The sequence below is a fragment of the Anolis carolinensis genome, chromosome 2, assembly GCF_035594765.1.
Source record: "Anolis carolinensis isolate JA03-04 chromosome 2, rAnoCar3.1.pri, whole genome shotgun sequence".
In the NCBI taxonomy this organism is placed as follows: domain Eukaryota; kingdom Metazoa; phylum Chordata; class Lepidosauria; order Squamata; family Dactyloidae; genus Anolis; species Anolis carolinensis.
The window spans coordinates 198,183,468-198,209,775 of record NC_085842.1 but is presented as its reverse complement, the minus strand read 5'-3'; the positions used below and the strand labels follow the sequence as shown (position 1 = coordinate 198,209,775).

Genomic DNA, 26,308 nt, shown 5'->3' with positions numbered 1-26,308 from the left:
GGAGGTGGGATACAAAAATAAAGTTATTATTATAATATTATAATAATAGATCATTCCCTCTAACAAGTATGCAGATATCATTCTCTATTCTCACTGAAGTGTGAAGTGGCTACCTTTGGGTTAGCCTCAACTGATGCATTCTGTTTTTCTTGCAGGCTAACAGCATATGTAGTGAAGGTCTTTGCCTTGGCTTCCAAAATTGTATCTACTATTAGCGACCAAATTGTCTGCGGAGGTGTGAAGTGGCTGATTCTGGAGAAACAAAAGCCAGATGGGATTTTCAATGAAGATGCCCCTGTGATTCATGGAGAGATGGTGGTATGCTTTCTTTCTGTTTTGTCTGCAGTCCAGATTTTTTTCATTTTACCCAGAAGACTATAAAACAGAAATGAAGTAACTGACTGTTTGAGCCCAATAGACATAATCGATGAACAAAAGACAGACAATCTGTGGGTTGCGGCCCAGAAGTGCACTGTGAGAATGAAAATTTTATCCGCGAACCTCTTTCGTCTTTATTTATTTATTTTATTTATTTTATTTCCTCTCCTTTCCACAGAGCTGACCATTGCATTGGCTAGACCACATCAGCTCGAGAATATTAAATATGGTTTTTTGTGGGCGACCAGATGGCGACTACTGGATGACATATGTTCTGTACCAGAAACTAGAGTTAATGTGGCCCATCCAATGCAGTTTTCTTAATCAGGACTCCAAATAACTAAAACAAATCTAAAGTTGACCAAAAAACTGATTTGCAACCATTTTGATACTAATGTTGGAGAGTGGTCTCTGGACAAGTGGGCCTAGGTCAAAGTGGTCCCCGGTCAAGTGGGCCTGTCAAAAAAAAGTTTGGGAACCACTGTTGCAAGGTCAAGATGGGGTAGATTTCAAAGGACTGAAAAAAGAAATTCCAATCACCAGAAAGTAGAAGGCTTCTTAAAGTAGAAAAGAGCAGAACTGAGAAGAAGCAGAGGAGAATTAAAACATAATCCTGTTCTAAGAGGAGAAGGAAGAGTATTCAAGAGTATTTAAGCATGCAGAGAGAGAGGAGATCGAGGGTAATCCAATTTGGGAGAAATTGGGAACTTTAGCAATAGGGCATAGGAATGCTAAGTTCCTTTAACCTGGTGCAAACCTTCATTCAAGAGGTTTTGCAGGTGAGCCAGACAAATTAACTTTCTGTGTTGTCGAAGGCTTTCATGGCCGGGATCACAGGGTTGTTGTATGTCTTTCGGGCTGTGTGGCCATGTTCCAGAAGTATTCTCTCCTGACGTTTTGCCCACATCTATGGCAGGCATCCTCAGAGGTTGTGAGGTACCTCACAACTTCTGAGGATGCCTGCCATAGATGTGGGCGAAACGTCAGGAGAGAATACTTCTGGAACATAAATTAACTTTCTGTTTGTAATCTTACTGTGTTTTGTACTGTTTCTTCCAAATTATTTATCTCATGGAAAATCTGTTACTGAAGCGATGGCTAAGTAACTGCACAATATCTTTTGAATGACAGTTCTAGAAGCATCTTGCTGGAGACGCCACAATTAATGCTTACTTGGGGGGGGGGAGGGAAGAATTGCAATAACCTCGAGTCATTTAAATTATACTGTTAAAATTTAAAGCATTTTTATTGTCTGATGTACCCAGGTTTTCTTGTTTCCAATGCCAATGATTGTGGATAGAGGCTGTTGGTGGCTTCTGTGTCAAGGAAATGTTCTGTTCTGGGTCTTAGGGCCCTTCCAGACAGGCCCTCTATCCCAGGATCTGATCCCATGTTTTCTGTTTATCCCAGATTATCTGGCAGTGGGGACTCACATAATCTACTTTAAAGCAGAAAACCTGGGATCAGATCCTGGGATATAGGGCCTGTCTGGAAGAACCCTAAGTCTCAACTCTAAAGAAACATTCAAGAGTAGTGAACCTATTTAGGGGACAAGATTCTGGACCTTGAACAGCTCCTTAAAAGTCAGACTCCTGCATTCAATTTTTTTCTTTTTTCTGTTTCCTTTTAGGGAGGCTATAAGGGTGCTGAACCAGATGTGTCATTAACAGCTTTTGTCCTGATTGCATTGCTGGAATCCAAAAGTCTCTGTGATAAACATGTCAATGTAAGTACATCTGTAGTAAGAAAGATTACAAGGGCCATGCAGTCCAACCCCATTCTGCCATGTAGGAACACACAATGAAAGCACTCCCCATGACAGATGACCTCCAGAGAAGGTGACTCCATTACACTCTGTAGTAAAGGTAAAGGTTTTCCTCTGATGTTAAGTCCAGTCGTGACTGACTCTGGGGGTTGGTGCTCATCTCCATTTCTAAGCTGAAGAGCCAGTGTTGTCCATAGACACCTCCAAGGTCATGACTGCATGGAGCACTGTTACCTTCCCGCCGGAGCGGTACCTATTCATCTACTCACATTTGCATGTTTTCGAACTGCTAGGTTGGCAGGAGCTGGGTTAACAGCGGGCGCTCATTACGCTCCCGGGATTTGAATCTGGGACCTTTCGCTCTGCAAGTTCAGCAGCTCAGTGCTTTGACATACTGCGCCACCACCAGGGGAAGTAGCATATCCCACTGATGAACAGCTCTTACTGTCAGGAACTTCTTCCTAACGTTTAAGTGGAATCTTTTTTTCTTACAATTTGAATCCATTGCTCTGTGTCCTAGTGTCCAGAGCAGCAGAAAACAAATTTTACTCCCTCCTCAATGTGACATCCTTTCAAATATTTAAACATAGCTGTCATGTCTCCCATCAACCTTTTTTTCTCCAAGCTAAACGTATGTAGTGAATCATGCAGCCCTCATGTAGTCCTCCAGATGTTGTTGAATAATAACTCCCAGCATTCTTCACCTTTGGCTATGCTAGCAAGAACTGCTGGGGTTGCAATCCAACCACACTTGAAAGGTCACATGTTTCCCTCTCCACAAGGAAGTGTATATTTATACCATTCTCCATGAATTATTTACCCTCAATCTGGGTTGGTCAAAAGAAGACAAGAGTGATGGCCAGAGTGGATTAGAGTTGAAAAAATATTATTGAGTTTTGTTGAAAAATATTTGAGAAGTCTTATGATTAGGCTGCTTTGTTTTCTGTTTTGATGATGGTGCTGATATTTTTCCCTCCCTTCCCTCTAAATACCCTGTATGTAGTCCTATATGAGACATTTAGAAGGGAAATTAAAAACCACTAGCTGGCAACCATAGGGAGAAATATAATGTGGCCAGGAGTAAACCCATTTTCTGTTGTTGTATGCCTTCAAGTCGTTTCCGAGTAATGACAACCCTAAGGCAAGCCTATCATGAGGTTTCCTAACTAAATTTGTTCAGAGGGAGTTTGCCTTTGTCTTCCTCTGAGGCCGAGAGAGCGTGAATTTCCCATGGTCACCCAGTGGGTTTCCATATCTGAGCACTGATTGAAACATTGGCTTCCAGAGTTATCCAAAGTTCAAACCACTGCATAGCAACATTTTTCACAGGTTCACCTTCATGCACTCAAAACAGCCAAGATACCCTTTTCCTATTTCAGTTTTGACAAATGTGTTTGCCAAATGGGGAAGCACATTTTAGCACATTTTAACTTGATATTTCTTTATTTCTTGGTGACTGACTTCTAAAGTAAAGGACTGACCTGCTATCTATTTCGTTTTACTGCACTTTATTCCTTAGCCGCCCATAGGTTCCCTTGTTTACGCCCTCCCTAGCACTTTAATGCAGACAATAGTTTAGGTATTGTCCTCCCCCCAATTGTATCTGACACTATTGACACTTTCTTTGGCCCAGTTCCTTTTAGGAGCAATCCCAGGATTTTATCAAGTATGTCTATTTTATGCGACTTTATTAGTTTTATGATTTATTTTATTGTTAATTGATTTGTTTTACTGTTGTGTTTTTACATTGTCTGTTTAGCCTGGGCTTGGCCCCATGTAAGCCGCCCCGAGTCCCTTTGGGGAGATGGGGCGGGGTATAAAAATAAAATTATTATTTACTATTATTATTTAGTGCATTAAATTGGTTTAGAGAAGTGGTTCTCAACCTGGGGTTCCCAGATGTTCTTGGCCTTCAACTCCCTGAAATCCTAACAGCTGGTAAACTGGCTGGGATTTCTGGGAGTTGTAGGCCAAAAACATCGGGGGACCCCCGGTTGAGAACCACTGGTTTAGAGCCATCTAACCCCTAGCCTTCTCTATAAATCTGTCCACTTTCTACCGATATAGAAAACCTTTTTACACTACACAGTTACAGTTCTAGGATTTCCCTTTGACTGTTCCATCCCATAAAATCCTGGAGTTTACAGTTCATGGAAAGGCACTGAGAAATTCTCAGCTAAAGAATGCCTCTCATCCCTCTGATCAAACTTTCAATCTCATGATTCTATTGCATCTTAATCTAACTATACTTTAAATCTCCAAGTTGTTCACATCCAACTTTCACATTCCAGTGAGCCCAGTAGAGCAGCCTCCAAACTTCCAGAAGTGAAGGCCTTACGATCCCATACTGGCTAAACATAACATTGGGCTACCATAGTTTTGTAGAATTGGTCAGAGAAGGAAGAACTCAGCATCCGGATAGTGCAGCAGATACTGTTGGCATCTAGTGATGACCCATGTGTATAAGAGAGAAAAAGAGAAGGAGAGGAAGAAGGAACTATACACAGGCATCCAAGAAGTGTCCCACGAGCACATGCTTTGGCCCCATGGTGCCCTGGTCTTTGCAAAATAGTGGAGAACATCTTGTGCCAGTAGGTCTACTCTCTTTCACTGTGTAAGTTAGATGAACACATAACTGCTCTTACAAGCAGGAGCCACATGGGGGTTTGACCCGAATATGATCCAGGTTCGTTGTTTGGCATCAAATGCTACCTGTTTGAAAACTGCTTCCCGAATGCTCCTAACACATGCATACTTTGTTTCTCTTCTCCACATCTCAACTTTCCAATGTAGGTTCTCGATAGCAGTATCAACAAAGCTGCTGACTACTTGCAGAAGAAATATGATACATTGCAAAGGCCTTATACCACAGCACTCACAGCCTACGCTTTGGCCCTGGCAGGGAGACTGAATGATGACAGGGTCCTCATGGCAGCATCAACAGGTACCTTTGAAGCAAGACACTGAACAGAATCAAAAAGATAAGCAGTTTCTGTTAGGATCTGAATAAAAGTCTAGCAACACTAGCATTAGCTATTGTGTGGTCACCCATCAAGCTAAAGGTTGCCCCATCTCAAGTGAGAAATTTGTACTTCAGAATTGTTTTGAGATAATGTGTACAGACTCTCTAAGGCATGTTCTTATTCATTTGGCCATCTGGCTAGCTTGGAAGCAAAAGTGGAGTTTATTTGTTTGCTTGAATTCTGCTCAGGGGATTAATAATAATAATAATAATAATAATAATAATAATAATAATAATAATAATAAAAAATATTTATTTATATCCCATGTTTATCTGTCACAGTACCCAAAATAAGCCTTAGTTAGTTACAGTTCATATTTGAACATCCCCTGAAAATAAGCCCTAACACATCTTTAGGAGCACAAATTAATATAAGACCCTATCTTATTTTCAGGGAAATGGGATATTCCAAATTGCATTGACACCTTTGACTCAGGGGATCTTTCTGTCTTGAATTTGTTATTCAAATGTATGTTATTCCTGCTATTAGGCAGATTGATTGAAAGTTAGGTGACATATATACATATGTCCAATTAATGCATGGTTTTCTTAGGCAGTGGCCAAGTTAGTAGTAGTAGAGAAGACAACAGTTAACTAAAGGATTTCTCTCCCTCCCCCCTTAATTACTATGAAATGTAATTTGCGGGCTCATTCAGGTATTATCAATTCTCTAATGGATGTGCATGCGTATTTATAATGTTGATATCTAACTACACTGGTATTATAGAAGGCTTTTCAGTGATTATGTAGACGGTGGGAGCGAAGCACTTTAAAAAGAAGAGAAAGATTATAGTATCTTTCTTATGAAGACTGATATTTTAAGAGAAATGGAAGTGTATTAGGAATTTAGGACAATGAAGTCATATGCCCTCAAGAGCTGTATAACCAAGATCTCTTTTTATTTAGACAGGAACCGTTGGGAAGAATATAATGCCCGTACCTACAACATTGAAGGTAGCTCCTATGCCTTGCTGGCCCTGCTGAAAATGAAGAAGTTTGAGGGCACTGGCCTTATTGTTAAATGGCTGACAGAACAGAGATATTATGGGGGAACATATGGACAAACCCAGGTAAGCATTTCACTTTTGTTGTTCTGAGTGCCTATTTTTTTATTTCAGGCTGCTTGAAAATGAACCGGCTCTGCCAGATCCTCTCACTTCATTCTGAAGGTGGAGCCTCCATACAGAATAATTTCCTGCCGATATTGAAGTAGTGTGTTATGGATGCAGGATTTATGACAGCTTTCTCCCTGACATGCTATATGTATGGACTTTTTTGTATAGAGGTGCATTTATACGCACATGAAATGCCTCCACCTGGCGTTACCAGTGGTACAGGGATTATTAAACCCAGCTGAAAGACAAACAAAGGGCTGTTTCAACCACCCACAGAATGAGTTTTCTTGCTCCAAGAAGGGAGTACTATACATGAAAAAGGATGGGAGAAAATTCTTCCTACCTGCTGACATAGAAATACTTGTATATTTAGACCTGCAACATGATTAAGTAGCAGGTTTCAAGAAGAAATGTGTTTGTCAAAAATAGGAATGGTTCAAGCCTTCCTTCAGTGCTAAAGTCTAGCAACCTTATCAGATGAGCCAAAATTCGGAGGCATCCTCTTAAGTTTTGCTACAGAGCCTGCCAGCTTCCATCCCACTATGCACAGCTACTTCTAGTGGGGCTCTGTAGCAAAACTAAAGAGGAATTGGCAACATGGGATGGGGTTAGGAGTAAGTCAGGCTATGAGGGGCATGGGGCAATGGGCACCACCAGATTTGCCATGATCCATGGTGATTCCGGCAGCAAATGTGATGGGGACCTAAATCTGAACCACGACCTGCTGTTAACATCTTCAGATATCTGATCCTGCAGACATAACTACATTAAAGAAAGATTGCCTTAAAGTGTGAGACTGCTCTGCTTATCCTCCAATCCCCTGGGAAGCTTTAGCACCAGATTTTGGCTGCCCATTCGCTTCAAGATGAACTGATTCCACTTTCCTTCTCCCATTTTAGGCAACTATCATGGTGTTCCAAGCTCTTGCCCAATATGAGATGGACATACCAACTCATAAGGACTTGAACCTGAATGTTGCCATCAAATTGCCAGAACGCCAAGATCCAATTCGTTACAGAATTGACTATGCGGGTGCCCTTTTGGCCAGGACAGCAGAGGTATGGTACTTCTTTGCGCACGTTTAATTTATTGTTTTACCTATTATTTATTTGAACATGTTTTACACATTAGTTCTACTCTGAAAAGAGTTGTTCATGTTTTGTTTAGATTGAAAGGGCTGAAGATAGCTAACTACATAAAGCTCAGTGAAACCGGGAATCAAAAGTACAAATGAATTCTTACAATTCTTTCGATAGTTTCATTTGCAAGTTACTTGCCTATCTCTACAAAACTGCAATTGGTTTAATGCTACTATTTAGAAATAAACCCCATGAAAAATGTAGTTCTTTCATTTCCAAGAAATATTCTTCTTTTGGTGAATTATCCTGAGGGAGTATAGAATAAAGCTGTAAATTGCCCTCAGTATTAGAGGGACATAGGGTTGTTGTGTGTTTTCCGGGCAGTATGGCCATGTTCCAGAAGTATTCTCTCCTGACGTTTCACCCACATCTATGGCAGGCATCCTCAGAGGTTGTGAGGATGCCTGCCATAGATGTGGGCAAAACATCAGGAGAGAATACTTCAGGAACATGGCCATACAGCCCAGAAAACATACAACAACCCTGTAGTCCCAGCCATGAAAGCCTTTGACAACACTTAGAGGGACATAGCTCAAATTTCTGTTTTCAGGACACATGGAAGGTAGCTTCAAGAAGGCAGTCTTGTAGCTAGTTCTTAGTTATTGGATGGTGTTTGGGAATGAGGATCAGCTAGATGCAGGATTGGTAGATGAGTGCATTTAAAAATGAATCTGCTACAATTGTGTATTGAGAGCAAGGCATGTGTGTGTTTGATGAAAAGGTGGGAGGATAGAGATGCAAGGCACATTTCCTCATCTTTGATGAACAAAAATGATATATTAGCAGGAGATGTACTTATTTAAATTATTCATTTCTACAAGGGAGAAAAATAATTAAACAAATTTTCTTCCTGCAGTGTGAATGTTTTTGAAATTTGTACTTCTGTGTATTTCAACAGTATTTGTACAGAGAAGAATGTATTTAATGCATCCTCAGAAAGAAGTGGAAAAGAAGATTGCTGTTGTCCCTTGCATGTTTTCATATGGATTCACTTACAACATATTGCTGGTTCACATTGCAAAAGCTAAAAAAAATTGTTTCATTGTCAAAAGCCTACTTTTGTTTCAAAGCAGATCACTAGAACAATATCATCTCAGTAATCATAACAGTATTGAATAGAATCAATCACATCAAGAGAATCCATTACCAAGGCATGCTAACTCTGGTTGCTTTTCAGACCAAACTCAATGAAGATTTCACTGTGCAAGCCTCAGGCCAAGGAAAAGCAATAATGACTGTTATGACAGTGTACAATGCACAGACCAAAGCAGATGCAACTCAGTGCAGGAAATTCAGCCTTGATGTTACAGTTAGAGCCCTCCAGCTGAGTAAGTCTGAGTGGTAACTCAGTTTTGATAGAAATTGTAAGTTCTGTCAGCTAGATTTTGTCCTCTCGTTTCACTGAAGTACAGTTCATACATATTAGCAACAGTGCTTTAACCATTTTGAACTGCAAGGCGTATCCATGTGCTGAACAAGATGTATATATATGCTTCACTTACCCATACTCCTGATTGCTTTCAATGTTAGAATTGTTCTTCGGGAACTTGTGATTCCTATATTTACAGAATTGCAGACTGGGATTGAAAAATCCACTTGACTGATGAAGGGGATTCCCATAATGAAGTGGTGTTGCTTATTGTCTATTTAATATAGCAATATGGGTGTAGTTGTCATTTAAAAAAATTCAGCTAGGAGAAGCAAGAGGGCAAAGGAGATGCATAAGGCAGAAAGTAAAAGACAGGGAAAGAGGAAAAGAGAAAGACAAAATTGTTAAAAAAATAAAGAGGTAACATAATAGCCACAAAGGGCAGAACAGGCCTTCATGCATGTATCCTCTTTTCCTGATATAGAACACAAATTGGGCTGTTAACAGATCTTGAGGTACCTTGTGACATTCTACCAATTTGGATAGAAGGGATCTGTTATTGGGTTCTCATAAATGGAGGGACTAAGTGACAAATGAATACAGTAGAGTCTCACTTATCTAAGCCTCGCTTATCCAAGGCTCTGGATAATCCAAGCAATTTTTGTCGTCAATGTTTTCAATATATTGTGATATTTTGGTGCTAAATTCGTAAATACAGTAATTACAACATAACATTACTGCGTATCGAACTACTTTTTCTGTCAAATTTGTTGTATAACATGAAGTTTTGGTGCTTAATTTGTAAAATCATAACCTAATTTGATGTTTAATAGGCTTTTCCTTAATCCCTCCTTATTATCCAAGATATTCGCTTATCCAAGCTTCTGCTGGCCCATTTAGCTTGGATAAGTGAGACTCTACTGTATTCATTCCATAGAGATTTCAGTGCTGCTTGGCAATCAAGGCTATTCCTAAAAATACGTAAATGGATTTGGAGTTTATATGAATAATAACTCTTTCCCTGTTTGTCTTCTCAATTTCTAGGTCAGAAGGAGCTAAAGGGATCCCTGCAGGTTGTCGAGATCAAAATATGTACCAGGTGAGAGTGCTAGTCTGCTCATAAACAGAGATTTATATTTCCAAAATGTTCCCTGTTTTAACAAGGTTGAGATATGTTGAGTCTTATTTGCAAAGCAATTGAATATATCCTTCTCTCAAGGATTGAAATGGAAGACCCCATAAACCAAAACGTGACACTTGGAGAGCTCAATTTTTTCCACTGAAGTTTTTTTTTCACTGAAGCCCTTGCCTTGTATGTGCATTATGCATAGGATTGCACCATTTTGCCTTGAATAGAGAAAAGATATCTATATATACCTCCGAGTGTTGACAGACTGTAGCCCCAATCATCTCCTATCATTTGGACTTTATGCTTAAGTTTAAGGCAAACTGCAGCCCACTCCAGCTAGAAGGGCATGGGCTCTTCAGCTTGGCCTAAAGCAGTGGTTCTCAACCTGTGGGTCCCCAGGTGTTTTGGCCTATTATTCCCAGAAATCCCAGACACCTTGCCTGCTGCTATGATTTCTAGGTGTTGAAGGCCAAAACATCTGGGGACCCACAAGTTGAGAACCACTGGCCTAAAGGATTCTAGTCTACCGTGTATAGAGAATATCAGCACATAGTGAATTTTAAGGTGCTGCAGGTTTTCAGTTTTAATGCGATTCACAATTTGTAATTGACATAAACGACATAAAAGCCAGCCAATGTTAAATCCCCTTCTTCTTCTCCTCCACTTGTGCATTTCAGCAAGTTGTTCAGCTTAGAATAATAATAACACACATGCACAGCTTTAGGCATTTTATAAGTTTTCACCAGAACTATTTTGGTAATCAAGGACAGATGTCATGGTGATTCCATAGACATTAGTCAATACACATGCTCACTTTTCACCTTTCAAAATGTGAAGATCTTATAGACCTGAAACCAAATCAATTTCTAAACTCTTTCTGGACCATTTTTCTCTGCTTTTGATTCTAGATATCTTGGTAATGTTGATGCCACAATGTCCATCATTGATGTCTCCATGCTCACGGGTTTTGCACCTGACATTAATGACCTTAAAAGGGTATGTAACAATTGTCATATGCAGGAAATGGCTGCTTAACTTATCTTTCGAATGTATTGGACTAGAAAATGAAAAAAAAATCCCTGCCATCAATAAAAGCTTTTGGCCATAGAATTTACTTCTTCAGAAAGAGATAGGGTTAGGATCCACGATTTCCCCAGGTTAGTTCTTTCAAGAGCTAATTCCTTGCAGTTTTATTGTACATTCTTTACTCTTTTATTCAGTCTACCTTGAATTTTGCTGTTTGTGAAGCAAAAAGTGTGTTCTGTTCTTGTGGGGTGGGATGTAAAATTTATCAATAACCTCTTTTGTACTTTTTCTAATGTTTAGCTGTCTGAAGGAGTTGACAGATTTATCGCCAAGTATGAACTGAACAAAGGCTACACTGAAAGAGGGAGTCTTGTCATTTACTTGGACAAGGTAAAGCTGAAATTGATAAATTATAAAAACAGCTAAGCAGACCCTGGTATGTGTTGCAGCAAAGGTTATGAATTAAGCCAATGGGATGAATCAGAGCTGAGAAAAGTTACTTTTTTTGTTTTGGACCGTAGCTCCCAGAGTCTGCCATAGAGCATGTCCACCATCCTTTCCAGCTGTGAGATTTTGGGAGTTGTTAACTTCAGATGGGATCAGATGGAATCTGGTACTACCATAACTAATTATTATTGGTTACCTGAACTAATATCTGAGGGCCCTTCCAGACAGGCCCTATATCCCAGGATCTAATCCCAGATTTTAAATTGGATTATATGAGTCCACACTGCCAGATAATCTGGGATAAACAGAAAACCTGTGATCAGATCCTGGGATATAGGGCCTTTCTAGAAGGAGCCTGGACCTTCCTTATCAGAGTGACTTTGTTGTTAAAGAATTTTTTTAAAGCGCTGCCAATCAAGCAATTGTGGGTAATCTAGTGCTTAGTAATTTTATTTATTTATTTATTTATTTATTTGAAGGTATATCCCTCTTTCCCTCAAAGTGAGATACAGCCCCTATGTTCATGATGAAGCCTGCTTGGAACTGGGAAAGTTTTCTGATACTTATCAAAAAAAACATTGGGTGGGACTTAATGTATGCCTAAAATGCCAGGCTCAGTGCTGCTCTCCATGATTGACAGATTCCAGGTTGTAAGGTCATTCTACTCTGCTAGTCTTTCTCACACATGGGCTATTCTTGTTATGTCCTTGAATCCCATAAACTTTGGATCCCATTTTTTAAAAAAGGGATCCTTGAATTGAGTTGTCAACCATGACCTCCTCCCCATACTTTGAACAAAATGTTGGATAGCTTAGGAAATCTTGGGGTGGGCAGGGGATTTTTTATTGGCAGGCTGATACCCAAATACTTGTTTTCTCTTTTCTTTCCCCCCTCAGGTTTCTCACTCAAAGGATGAATGTGTGCAGTTTAAAGCTCACCAGTTTTATGAAGTTGGTCTCATCCAACCAGCATCTGTGAAGGTGTACAGCTATTATAATCTAGGTAATGACTACCACACTTCTCCCAGTGAACTCAACAAAGGGAGATGGGCAGTCAAATGTCTTGGAGGCTAGTTATGACTTGGCAAACAGTTACTTGAGATTTTTCTCTTCTCCCATTCCCAGCTTTGATTTATGACCCCAGAAAGGACAGGTGATTATTGAAAGAGAACTGAGATCCACTCTAGTTAAGAATTCTGCTTACTCTTCAAACAGCTGTCTTAACAAGAGCCTTGTTGTCTTATCACAGCAGACATTATCCTCTATCCAAAGGCAGGAAATAAAACCATGGCAACCTGCCTTCAGAATTCCTATACTTTAGGAAAGGTTTTGCATACATGAGGAGGTCAGAAGAAAGCAGTTGAAGTGTAGTTGGAAGGTGGATTTTACCTTGGCTTTTGGAGGCAGGATGGGCAAGTCTAATTTATTTGCCCTGGCCCTCTGCTGTCTAATTCCCTTTGGCAAAATCATTTTGGGGCAGGAAGCGCCAGCCAGTGGGCTCCAGAGGTTTTAGTCTGGTCTTCAAAATCATTTAACCTGGCCCTATAAAGTTCAGACAAGGCATGATGAAAACCTTGCTACCTGTTTTCTTAATACAGTAGAGTCTCACTTACCCAACACTCGCTTATCCAACGTTCTGGATTATCCAACGCATTTTTGTAGTCAATGTTTTCAATACATCATGATATTTTGGTGCTAAATTCGTAAATACAGTAATTACAACATAACATTACTGCGTATTGAACTGCTTTTTCTGTCAAATTAGTTGTAAAACATGATGTTTTGGTGCTTCATTTGTAAAATCATAACCTAATTTGATGTGTAATAGGCTTTTCCTTAATCTCTCCTTATTATCCAACATATTCGCTTATCCAACGTTCTGCCGGCCCGTTTATGTTGGATAAGTGAGACTCTACTGTACTGAAACCCAAGCCCATAGCCAAGGAGGCGATTTAGGCGTTCAAACTACCCCTGAAATTTTCCAGGTTAAAAAAAAAACTCATGAATTTTAACTGGTTAACCAAATCCCCATGCCAAGCATATGAGAAGCAAAAATTAGAGTCCCTCCAGAATTGCAAGCACTATCTCAGCCAAATTTTGATTATTCGCACTATCATTACCTACCTTTCTACCAATTTACATTGCAACAGCAGCAGTAGTTGGCATAGTGGAGGCAACCAAGTTGTGCTACCTGCAGCCGACAGGCAAAGCCTAAGGGGAAGGGGGGGGGGGGTAGGGTTTTGACTTGGATTGCAAGTGAGACTGTGGAAATTGTGGTGTCTCCCACTAGTTCACCTAATCCAAGCCCTGCCAAAGAAACCATGGAACAGGAGCAAAGACAATAAACTGTGTCATTGTTAGATCTTGGACTTTATAGGAACAAGACTGTTTCTGATGACCAAGTGAAAACTCAATTAGTGCAAAATCCAGGCTCCATTGCCAGGATATGTATTTCCTGTGGATAAGAAGAGGTTTCTAATATTTCAACCCAAAATGGTTCAGCAGATTTCACTGGTTAGCCCACTCATTTCATCTACAAGGTGCTCATCAGAAGCTTGGTGCATTAGTTGCTAAACCATTTGTGCAATGTAAAAATGCAACAGAAGTCTTCAATAGACACCAAAAAACAAAGTACCATCAGAACAACTTGTGCTTGGCTGAAAACTTCTTGCTAAATCACAGTAGAAAACATCTTGATGTAACTCATCACCATGATAAAGAAGAAAACAGAAAGAAACTTTTGCCAGTTGTGGAAACTATTGTCCTTTGTGGCTGGCAAGAACTGGCTTAAAGAGGGAGCAATGATTCAGGACCTATTACCTGTGAAGAAACTTTGCATAATGATGTTAATTTCAGGGCCTTGTTGAGATCTTTTGCCTGATCAGGAGAAACTGACCTGAAAAGTCATCTTGAGAAAAAATATTACAACCCTTCCTGAATTTTCTTTCTGGCTACGGGCCTCCTGAAACCTAATGTCAGTGCACCCAGTGACATTGAGCCAACCAGTTGTCATTGCAAAATACACTTCCAGGCCCCAGACAACAATACGGAGAACAGAGAACAGAGGGTGGTACCTCCATTGAAGGAGGTACTGCCTGGGCTACTAATGTTAGCTTAAATAATCTTGTTCAACCTGCCTGATCTCTTATTGAATCATAGAGTTGGAAGAGACCACAAAGACCATCCACTCCAACTGCCATGTAGAAGCACACATTTCAGAAGTTGGATTCCCATTTCATAAATTCAGAATTATGTATTACCAATATTCCCATTGGGAGCAATAGATGTTAAGTTTCACATTGCCCTAAGGGCACTGGAATTTCAATGTGAAGTAAAGGGCATCTCTTCTCATTCTTCCTTTTCAGATGAGCAGTGCATCAAGTTCTACCATCTTCCCAAAGAAAGTGGCCTCCTTAGTAAAATTTGCCATGGTGATGTTTGCCGATGTGCAGAAGGTAAGATGAGGGGGAAGATCGTACTTCTGGTCATAGAGAAGCAAGTTTTATTTTTGAAGGGTGAATGAATGGAATTTGGAATATTATATACTGTATTTGTATTTTCTCATTTAAAGACTAGATTCAAGGTGTAACTATGGCAGCATTCCCCAAATTGAACCCATCTAGATATTTCAACTACATTACAATCATCCTGTACATTTGACTGTGATTAGTTGGTAAATGTGTAGAGGGGTTGAGGCTGGGGAAGGACATTCTCTTGCCAAGTACATAATGACAAAACTCAGCAAAATAATAATGATCCTGCTCCTTCCTCTCTGCGACAGCCCTTGAGGTATTTAAAGAGTTCATGTCACCTACCAGGATGAACAAGTCCAGCTCCTTCAACCTCTATAACTGTTATCATCCTTGTTGCCTTAATTTGAATTGACACAAACATGTCTATATTAGTGTTAAACTGAGTCACACAGAACTTAAAGCATATGAGGTTTGAGGAAGAACATTATTACAAGAAAACTACACACCTCTTTTCTACCATAGAGTCTATCATGCCTGAACTATTGTATACACTAAGGGAAAAGACAGAGAAGAGGAAGGGGAAAGTAAAGGAGGAGAAGAGAGGGAGAAAATACTTTGTGTGAGTGTGTTGCAAGTGTAAGCAGGAATTTGGATACATGCTTCTGTGTAAGAAGAGCAAAGAGTAAGAGCATGGTGAGGCAATTACTGTCTATAGCAGTGGTTCTCAACCTGTGAGTCCCCAGATGTTTTGGCCTTCAACTCCCAGAAATCCTAACAGCTGGTAAACTGGCTGGGATTTTTGGAAGTTGGAGGCCAAAACATCTGAGGACCCACAGGTTGAGAACCACTGGTCTATACTCATGTTTAGGTCATCTTTATGTACATATTGAAGGAAAGTTTGGTGCCAACATCATCAATTTTATTATGGCCTGTGGATAAGTAGGGTCATTCCATAGAGAAAAGAGAGCACCAATGATTACTCAAGGGGCCAGCTGCCCCTGACCATTACTGCCATTTCTCCAACCAGGCATTCAAAAAAGAGGAAAGCTGTTTCTTGATGGAGAGAGTAGAGGTGGCTGGTGTTTCTTTTAGATTCTCTTGGGATGGTCTAAGTCAGGGGTCCCCAAACTAAGGCCCATGGGCCAGATGCAGCCCTCCAAGGTCAATTACCTGGCCCCTGTCCTAAACTTTAGACTTAGGGTTGATCTAAGTCTGAAACAACTTGAAGGCAAACAACAACAACAAACCTAATTTTGGACTATTTCATCATAGTCCGGCCCCCCAACAGTCTGAGGGACCATGAACCGGCCCTCCACTTAAAAAGTTTGAGGACCCCTGAGTTCTCACCTTTTGCAACTCTACTCAGAAAAGGGGATGGTTCATCCTTTTTTTTTCATAAGAATTAAGATACAGTACTCAGTTGACCCATGTCAACCAAAGTCTTTTGGGTTGATTTTTTGACCAAAATACCTAGACATATAGAGTAGATTATAGAGGGTACTTGGTATCTGCTGGGTTTTGGTTCCAGGACCCCCCATGGATGTCTAAATCAATGGATTCTCAAATCTCATTATGTACAACAGTGCAGTAAAATGCATTTCCTTATATAAAATAATACAATCAAGGATTGGTTCTTAGAATTTGTGGGGTGGCTGCAGAATATTTTCAACCTATGGATAGTTGAAATGTGAATAAAGAATCAGATGACTAACTGCAATGGCTGGAAAGAGCTAGGATGGAGTATGTGAATGTAGGTTTGGATATAACAAAAGGAGAGAAGAAAGTATTATCCTTAAAACCAGAAAGCGCAAGAGGGTGAATGGCAGAGCTAGAGGACACCTTTCAGATAATTGCAGATGCCTTGCTTACTCCTCACCCTAAAAGTATTTTTGAAGCCATAACCTGCCTGATTTGGCACATGTGACTAGAGATATCTGCAAACACAAAGAGGGGCCTCCAAGGATCTTGTTCATGTGTTTTCTTTCTGTTTTCTTCATTACTTTGTGCTCTTCTCCCAAAGAAAGCTGCTCCTTGCTCAACAATATAAAGGAAGAGGTGGACGCACAGCTACGCATTCAACTAGCCTGCAAACCACGAGTGGATTATGGTGAGTGCATCTTGGATGGTTGAACTCTGTGAATAAGACTGTGGCTCAGCTAGAGCACAAATAGTCAACAAACACCAGTCCAAATTCTCCTTCTGCAGCAAGTGCTTCGCATTTCTTCGTGGAAAGTCTACATTGGTAATTTTTGGTATATTTTGGGCCTCCTGTGAATAGAAACAGAGCAAATCATGTAAATTTGAGAGTTAGATTCACGTGCAATGAGATTGTTCATCTTTATACAATAACATCACCAGAACCAAGAATTATGTCTCACCAATCGCTAAAGGAGTTATGGCCTTTGTGATGAAAAGCATTTAAATGTCTTAAATTTTGTCCTTTTTTAAGTGTACAAAGCCAAGCTGGTTCGAATAGAAGAGGAAAATGGCTATGACAACTACTTCATGGAAGTTCTGGAAAAGATTAAAGAAGGTAAAAAAAAAAAAGGCCACCTTGTAGGAAGTGGCATACTGGATATAAAAGCAGGAATGTTCTATGTAAACAGCTACTGTGTTGTAATCTTGTGAAGCCTTCCCGGAAGAGGGGGTGGGGTGAGAGCTCATGTACAAAAAACAAGTGCCACCGTGGCCTAGTCCTCCATGAGTTGCTTTATGTTGTTTAATTGGTTAGTTTGATAGATAGATACCACTTTTGATTGGCTAGCATTAAGGTCCAAGGCATTCTGAGAGTGCCTTGGACCGCAAAAAAACCCCGCAAAAAAGCAAGGGAGTGAAAAGTGAACCACGAATAGCAAGGGAACACTGTATGTTAGGTTCTCCAGATGATGTTTTGCTTTTTATTTATTTATTTATTTATTTATTTGCGACATTTATATACCGCCCTTCTCACCCCGAAGGGGACTCAGGGCGGTTTACAAGTATATATACATACAATATATTATATTATACAACTATATCGCAATATTATACAACTATATCGCAATATTATTAGTAATATTGCATGTAATATAAATATACAATTATAATATGGAGTTATTGTTTGTTGCTATGAGCTTCCAACATATTGTGGCCTATAGCAACTCTAAGGGGGGTTTCTTGGCAAGATTTGGCAAACATTTTCTTTGTCCTGTCTGATTCCTACAGGGAGTGATCAAAATGCAGAAAACAGTCCTCGCAGGTTTATCAGCCAGATGAAATGCAGGGAAACTCTGAATCTGAAGGAGAACAATGACTATCTGATCTGGGGTGTCAGCAATGACCTATGGCCTGCAAATAATGAGTATGCATTTCATTTCATTGATTTAGTAGATGTATAAATTGCTTTGTTTTTGTTTTATTCTTATTACTGTTATTCCACGATTGGTACTCAAAGCAATTGTGATGTGTATCCAAAACACTATAAAAAGTTTGAGCACCACACTCTTTGTAACCTTTGACATTTTCTTTGACCATAAAGTTGCAACTGCAGTGTCGAATCAATGCAGTTTGACACCACTACAACAGCCGTGGTTTGAGACTATGAAAATTGTAGTTTGGTAAGGTACCAGGCCACTTTGGAAGAAAAGGTTAAAGAGCATGTAAAACTGCAATTTCATAGCACTACACCATACAGGTAAAGTAGAGTCAAAGTGCATTAATTCTACAGTGTAGTTCAGGCATGAGCAAACTTCAGCCCTCCAAGTGTTTTGGACTTCAACTCACAGAAATCTAAGCCAGCTCACCAGCTGTTTGGAATTGTAGGAATTGTGAGAGTTGAAGTCCAAAACAACGAAAGGGTTGAAGTTTGCCCATGCCTGGTGTAGAAGCACTCATAGTTGGGATTGTAAAGTAGCCTTAGCTTTGATTCGTGGACTCCTCCATTCACAACAAGAATAGCATGAAGGCACAGTGCATATTTAAAAACTTCAGGTCACTTTGAAACCAGAAATGCAACCTACAGGCACTGGGTTGGATGGAAAATGGAGTGGATCCCAGGATTTAATCCCAGATTATCTGCTTTGAACTGAATTATATGAGTTTCCAGTGGGATAAGCAATAATCTGGGATAGGGCAGTGTAGAAAGTGACCAGGATAAAAACAGAGTTCTCAATTGCCTCATAAAATACAAAGTATTCTGGAACTCCAGGCACTGTTTTCTCTTTCCTGCAGCTGGATCTACACTGCCCTATATCCCAGGATCTGATCCCAGATTATCTGCTTTGAAGTGAATTATATCAGTCTCCACTGCCATATGATTTGAGATGAGTAGATAATCTGGAATCAGATCCTGGGATATAGCAAAGTGTAGAAGGGGCCTGAGATGCCCAAAATACAACCAAAACAAAACCTGGTCATTTCAAGGTGTGTAAAATGGCTAAGGAATGGAGCTTATTCATTTCAGTCCAGCCTTGGTAGATTCTTCCATGGCTCTCCCATTAACCAATTTCACTTTGTGCAAAGATTCAAACCTCTATTCTTTTGATCTTTTCCAGTGTCTATTACCTCATAACCAAAGATACCTGGATTGAGAGGTGGCCAAGTGAGGATGAATGCCAAGATGAAGAATGGCAAGACCTATGCAATCACATTGATCGGTTTTCCAATACATTGATGTTTACGGGGTGCGACATCTAACTGGAATTGCCCTCTGTGTATTATTCATAGAACACTGTTTTACTGTTTTTGAGGTAATGCTCAGAAGTCATATTCCCTCCTGTATTTTAAAATTTTATCTCCTTTTTTTTGCTTTCCTTTCCCTTGCTTCAATTGTTTATATAAAAAATAAAGGCCCAATTTCTCAATATGCTGTTGTGTTCATTGTTAGCAAGCAATCTCCCATTATAATACAGTTAATATTGCATTCAGTGTTTTTTGATTGATTGATTGATGGGGCATCATCAGAGTGTATAATGCTTTACAGAGAATACGGGACCCTGTGCCAAGGTGTGCACAATGTAAAACTGAGCACAGAAAGGGAAGTGGGAAAAACAAAAAAAGGGAGTGAAGAAAAGGCAGGCCTGTAGAGTGAAATAATTTGAAAGTACAGTAGAGTCTCACTTAACCAAGCTAAACGGGCTGGCAGAAGCTTGGATAAGCGAATATCTTGGATAATAAGGAGGGATTAAGGAAAAGCCTATTAAACATCAAATTAGGTTATGATTTTACAAATTAAGCACCAAAACATCATGTTATACAACAAATTTGACAGAAAAAGTAGTTCAATAAGCAGTAATGTTATGTTGTAATTGTTGTATTTACGAATTTAGCACCAAAATATCATGATGTATTGAAAACATTGACTACAAAAATGGCTTGGATAATCCAGAGGGTTGGATAAGCGAGGCTTGGATAAGTGAGACTCTACTGTATTTCAGTTTAGACTCAGTTTACTGAAAAACATTACATTGAAGCCTCAAAAAGCACGACACAGAAGTATGAGCTCTGTAAGAGACTGATCTTACTAAATACTGGTTAGGGATGGACAAGAAGATCACTGGATCTCATATTAATGCAGATTTATTAAATTCATATGGTCCCCTTTCCCCCTTACTGTTTATCATGACCTTGGAGATCCTACTGGAAGCGACAAGAAAAAATACAGACCTTAAAGGACTCAGGACTAAAAAATATAGCTACAAAGTCCACACGTTTGCGGATGATCTGGTGGGCATCATTGAAGATCCACTAAATCAATTTGACAAATGGTGGAAGGAAACTGAAAAAATCCAGAGAAGTAGCAGGATTAAAAATCAATAGAGAAAAAACAAAAATATTAAGTAAAACATGTCAAATAAGAAAAAGGAAGAACTACAAAAAAGAACTGGCATAGAAATAGTGAAAAAAATAAAATACCTAGGGATAGTAATTACGGCGAGTAATGCACAACTCCTCAAAAATAACTATGACAAAAATAGAGAGAAATCAAAGAAACAAATATTTATTTCATGTCAAAAGCATTGCATAATAAATAAGTTTAAAAGTGATGACATAAAGGAATCACTAGCAGCTAAATAATTTTAGACTGAAAGTGGCAAAAATGAAAAGATGGGAGACGCTTCACCTTTCATTATGGGGTAAAATTGCAGTAGTTAAAATGAATATTCTGCCAGAAGCACTTTTTTATTCCAGAACTTGCCAATATTAAGTTCCAAGGTAGCAATAGCAAATTGGCATAAAGACATAACGAGGTTTATATGGCAGAACAAAAAGGCAAGAATAAGTTTCAAATATTTGAAGGATGACATTAGAATAGGAGGTCTAGGACTCCCGGATTTGTTCCTTTTCTGATCCTTTCCTATCCGAGATAATTGTTCCCCCACTTTTAATGTAATCTCAAAATCATAATTTTTAAAAAAAAATCATATTGCTCCACTTTGCACACAGATTGGAATGCAATGTTGTAACCCAATCTGCGAATCCAGAAAGGCACATAAAGATATGCGTGTTGACATAAAATGCATTGTTTCAAAATACTGTATTTATTCAAAAATGTGTACGCTAGGCTTGGGTATGGATTCATTTTGGTTGGTCCCTTCAGCCAATCCGGCTTCTTCGGCTTGTTCAGCAAGGGCTAAGCCACCATATTTTTTCGCCTGAAATGGCTCTCATTGTTGTCGGGTGAAGCTTCTTCCCATCTATTAGGAAATATGTGGTGCATGCTTCCTCAAACCCAGGCCTTGCAGGCAAGAAAGAAAAGGGTCCCAGGAAGGCTGCTTTCTTAGCCCCGTTGCTCAAACCCAGACTCCCTTGAAAGGAAGAAAGGAATGGATCCCAGGAACAGAAAGGGAAGCCTAGTAAGTTCCCCATTATTGCCAATTGGATGAATCTTCCCGGATCTTCCTGAAAACAGATATTTCCATTAGCCGATTTTCGGGAAGCTCCCGAAAACAGATCTGGGTGCCCAACAAAATTTGGATACCAAAAAGAATACCTCCAACCGAATTGCTTCCTTAACCCCACTCCTTGAACCCAGGCTCCCCTGTTCCTCAAACCCAGACTCTCTTGAAGGCAAGAAAGGAATTACACAAGCCTAGTGTATGCAAATATGCTTAGAGTTAGGAACTGCAACATGAAGATACAAATGTCTTGAGAAAGACACACACAAAGCAAATACACTTTAATAATCACAGCTGTCCTAGAAATTCTAATAGTGAGATATTGGTACAGCTCATATCTATAGTCATATAAATGGATTTGTGCTCAAACAGTGGGACATCTTCCCACCCTTTCATGCCTCTCAGTGCATTCTCCAAAACCCCCAGAGAAGATCTGCAGGGGCTTCAAGGAGCAGTAGCCAGAGTCCATTCTGTCCAAAATGCCGTTCTGCTTCAGGAAGCAAATGAAGACACTTAAATGAAATCTTAGCTAGATCTCTAACACCATATTTTATGTACTGGGAAAGCTTTTAACTTAGTCATACTTGTGGGTTTATAGAAGAATCTTCCATATTGATGCGCCTTACCTTGACACTGAAAATGTTACACCAAAGCCTCAAAAACCACAAAGCAAAAGTACAAGATCTACAGAAGTCTGAGCTGAAACGATTCACCCTGGTTTTGTGTTTGTCCAAAAGTCTCTGTCAATATCAGATCTTTTTACAGTCCTTCTAGATGTCCATGTTGTTTCAAAGCTCTTCAGTACTACGTGCCTGTTCTGCTTTTTGTTTCTGCTTCATACAATTTGTCCTCGCCATGGTGGTTAGTGCCCACCAGGACCTCTGCTTATTACGAGCTTGTGATTTTTGCTTCCTTTTCCTCATGACGAGAGTTTTCAGATTGCTAACATCAAGTTAGTTTTTCTTCCTTGGGAGAGCAGTCTGTGTTTCTTACTCTCTGCTTTACATATCCAAGCTGAGTCCAACAATACGGGAATTATAACTGTGGCCACTCTGCCACCTTATCTTTTGAAACAACTCAGTTTTAGTTCAATAGTGGCATGCTGAAACTGAAGATTGGGAACTGGTCATCCTGCCAAGGTGGGTGTAAAGAAGGACCTCTGTATAGTTCAGTGGATATGTAGTGAATCTGTGGAGTTTTATTCCCACTGCGTTGCACTGGACAAGGAAATTTAAAGGTTTCCAACCAACACATCACAACAGAGGTTGTAAAATCTTACACACAGAAGTTCTCCATGGATTTTGAGTGGTTTTCAACCTGTGGGTCCCCAACTATTTTTGCCTACAACTTCCAGAAATTCCAGCCAGTTTACCAGCTGTTAGGGTTTTTGGGAGTTGTAGGCCAAAGGATCTGGGGACCCACAGGTTGAGAACCATTGTAATGATTAGATGAAAAAGGAGAACATGCAAGTGTGTTGATCTATGGGTGCATTAAACTGGGATGTAAGACAGTCAGAGAAAGAATTTTGGCTGAGATTCTGCAATTATAACTGGATATCTTCCCCTCTGCTTCAATATTCAGTTAACGTTTTGTTTTGACTGGGTGTCCCTGCCATGAACATTCAGTAGACAGAATAAGTGGCTTTCAGATAATCCATTGAACTGTTTCCTGCAACTGGTAGCATGCATAGGATGTCATCTTCTTGGAGTACACCAAAGTGATCTAAGAAGATGCAGGTGGCTGAAGAAAAGGAGCCAGATGACTGGTGCCCCTCATTCTTTCTCCATCATATGTTGGCCACTGAATAGTTCTGGGAAAGGTCATTCAGCCAGAAAACAAGTGGCTCAAAGGAAGATTTATAGTGGGTGTAGGTGCTAAATTCCTCTATCTTCTACAATAAAAATCCCCTGCAGATGTCATTAACAGGATGCCTGTAACAACATATGTTTTTGACAGTGAGAGGGGAGAGTGGATGTAAAAATTGTGGAAAACACATTATCAGTGGCTCTACCCATTGCTATCTAATCTATCTTTCTTCCTATCTATCCATCCATCCATCCATCCATCCATCCATCCATCCATCCATCCATCCATCCATCCATCATCTATATTCTAATAGCTCCTGTTGGCACTATTGATGATGGCCAGGTTTGGATGCTGTTTGGACTACAGCGGCAGCCTCAGCATTGCTGGCATCATTGTCATATCCATCCTCCTTTTTTTACATCTTCCTCTTCCTGGATCAGTGAGTCTAGAAGACTACAAAGGAACATTAGGGACTACTTTCATTCCTTTTTTTCAAAACTGTAGTGAAATAATCTGGAGCGATATAAAGGAAAATAGTGGTGAGGGTAGATAAGGGGGGGAAAAGCAAGACTCCTATATTGACTTGGAATTACAAATAATTTAATCACCAATTTTTGTCCAATATGGTTAACACTGACTGTGTGAAAAATTGTAATTATGTACAATTTAATATTAACAAAATAAGTGCCAAGTACTTGTCAGCCAAACCCTTTGCTTTCATTTGTTAGAATGGCCAAAAATGGAGAGTATGGGGTAGAATGCTGCCTGTGTATTTTTTTTCCTATGGAAAAAGGAGATAAGCTTCTTGTCTCCCTCCCCTTTATTTTCAGGAAAGTGGTCTGGAATATTCCCCTAAATGTCAGGTGCTGCCTCCCCCACGCATCACACACTTGGCCCCCCAATAATTCCACTTGAAGAAGCCTCCACATTGTGGTTCACATGTGTGAACCAAATCTAAGCATAGCATCCCTTGAGACTTCAGCTGACAGCTGTGGTTTGTTAACCAGAGGAAATATCTCAAAAATGCTAGGTATAAAATTTAAAAAATGTTCCAGCTAGGAAATTACAATTAATAACCCTAGCACACTTCAGAATGTAACTCCCTCTATTCACCACTTTTTCAAAATGCATGCATTGCATCTATCTTGTTCTTACTGTGCAATAGTACAGGTCAGCCTTCGGTAACCATGGATTTAGGCATCAACCATTTGAAAAAAAAATTAAATCCCCAAATCAAACCTTGATTGTGCTGCTTTATATAAGGGACGCCATTTTGCTGTTCCATAGTCTCTAGTGAGACTTGAGCATCCACAGATTTTGGTATCCACAGGGGGTCTGGGAACCGAATCCCAGGGGGTACCAATGGTCCACTTACATATTGGCTGGCATCCTGTTTGTAATAAATGAATGCACAAATCACTCTGCACGTGTGGTGCTATTTTTCTATCCTAGCCTAACAGATGTATCCTGCAGATAGCACCAGAAGCACCTTTTTGCGTAATTCAGCACTTGGCTTTGCAGTTGTGACCATGATTGTGCACTGTGCAGAAGCAACCAGTTATTGATATACTGTGCAATGTTGGTATTCTGCACAGGGATCACATAATAATGGAGCAGTATATTTCTACATTCAGATATTTATGCTATACTAAGAACATAATAATAATAATAATAATAATAATAATAATAATAATAATAATAATAATAATAATAAAAAACACAACACACCAGACATCACAGTTGTGGAAAAGAAAAAAGGTTTGGATCATTGATGTTGCCACCCCAGGTGACAGTCGCATTGACGAAAAACAACAGGAAAAACTCAGCCGCTATCAGGACCTCAAGATTGAACTTCAAAGACTCTGGCAGAAACCAGTGCAGGTGGTCCCGGTGGTGATCGGCACACTGGGTGCCGTGCCAAAAGATCTCAGCCGGCATTTGGAAACCATAGACATTGACAAAATTACGATCTGCCAACTGCAAAAGGCCACCCTGCTGGGATCTGCGCGCATCATCCAAAAATACATCACACAGTCCTAGACACTTGGGAAGTGTTCGACTTGTGATTTTGTGATATGAAATCCAGCATATGTTTGCTGTGTCATAATAAAATAATAATAATAATAATAATAATAATAATAATAATAATAATAATAATAATAATGAACTTTATTTTTATATCCTGCCCCATCTCCCTGAAGGGACTCAGGGTGGCTCACAACAGGGACAAGCCCGAAACAACAACACAACATATTTGACAAAAACTTAAAACATTCCAATGATGCACAAAATAAAATAAAGGACAATACATTAAAATCCAAGCAGATAAAATCAGAGTAATTAAAAGCAAACCAGCAGGGACAGGTTTCATAAAGTGCTGTATCATGGAAATAAGTAACAGTGATAAAGTGCCATACACTTTTAAAACAGAAATAAGTATTCTAATGACAGCTCTATTGGGCCTATTCATTCAAACGCGCTCTGGAACAACCATGTTTTCAATTCCAGGTAGAAAATGGGCGGGGAAGGAGCTAACCTGATCTCCTTAGATTGCAGCCCCTAAATCTTTGTGCAAGATCCATTCCTAAGGTTGGATCTACATTGCCACAGAATGATGTTTGAATGGGTCTACACTGGCCATATTATGCAATTCAAATTGCATTATATGGCAGTGTAAATCCAGCCTAAAGGTTAACAGTAACGAAGGACAGGAGACCAGGGGAGAAACCTGCAGACCATGTTTTGCCTGACTTTCAGTACCATTG

At 39.7% G+C, this 26,308-nt stretch overlaps 1 protein-coding gene across 1 annotated transcript in view; it reads left to right on the top strand.

Annotated features, from left to right (window-relative positions):
- Nucleotides 1–19,703, top strand: part of c3 (complement C3) — a 79,783-nt gene extending 60,080 nt beyond the window's left edge. Inside the window, exons 26-40 of the mRNA XM_003216747.4 lie at nucleotides 156–318; nucleotides 2,009–2,104; nucleotides 4,937–5,087; nucleotides 6,072–6,235; nucleotides 7,180–7,338; nucleotides 8,597–8,747; nucleotides 9,833–9,887; nucleotides 10,826–10,913; nucleotides 11,244–11,333; nucleotides 12,287–12,392; nucleotides 14,755–14,844; nucleotides 16,883–16,969; nucleotides 17,312–17,395; nucleotides 18,067–18,202; nucleotides 19,395–19,703. Of these exons, the coding sequence (XP_003216795.1) occupies nucleotides 156–318; nucleotides 2,009–2,104; nucleotides 4,937–5,087; nucleotides 6,072–6,235; nucleotides 7,180–7,338; nucleotides 8,597–8,747; nucleotides 9,833–9,887; nucleotides 10,826–10,913; nucleotides 11,244–11,333; nucleotides 12,287–12,392; nucleotides 14,755–14,844; nucleotides 16,883–16,969; nucleotides 17,312–17,395; nucleotides 18,067–18,202; nucleotides 19,395–19,536 (1,762 nt within the window). The 3' untranslated portion in view covers nucleotides 19,537–19,703. The remainder of the gene's footprint in view (nucleotides 1–155; nucleotides 319–2,008; nucleotides 2,105–4,936; nucleotides 5,088–6,071; nucleotides 6,236–7,179; nucleotides 7,339–8,596; nucleotides 8,748–9,832; nucleotides 9,888–10,825; nucleotides 10,914–11,243; nucleotides 11,334–12,286; nucleotides 12,393–14,754; nucleotides 14,845–16,882; nucleotides 16,970–17,311; nucleotides 17,396–18,066; nucleotides 18,203–19,394) is intronic.
- The last annotated feature ends 6,605 nt before the right edge of the window (nucleotides 19,704–26,308 follow it).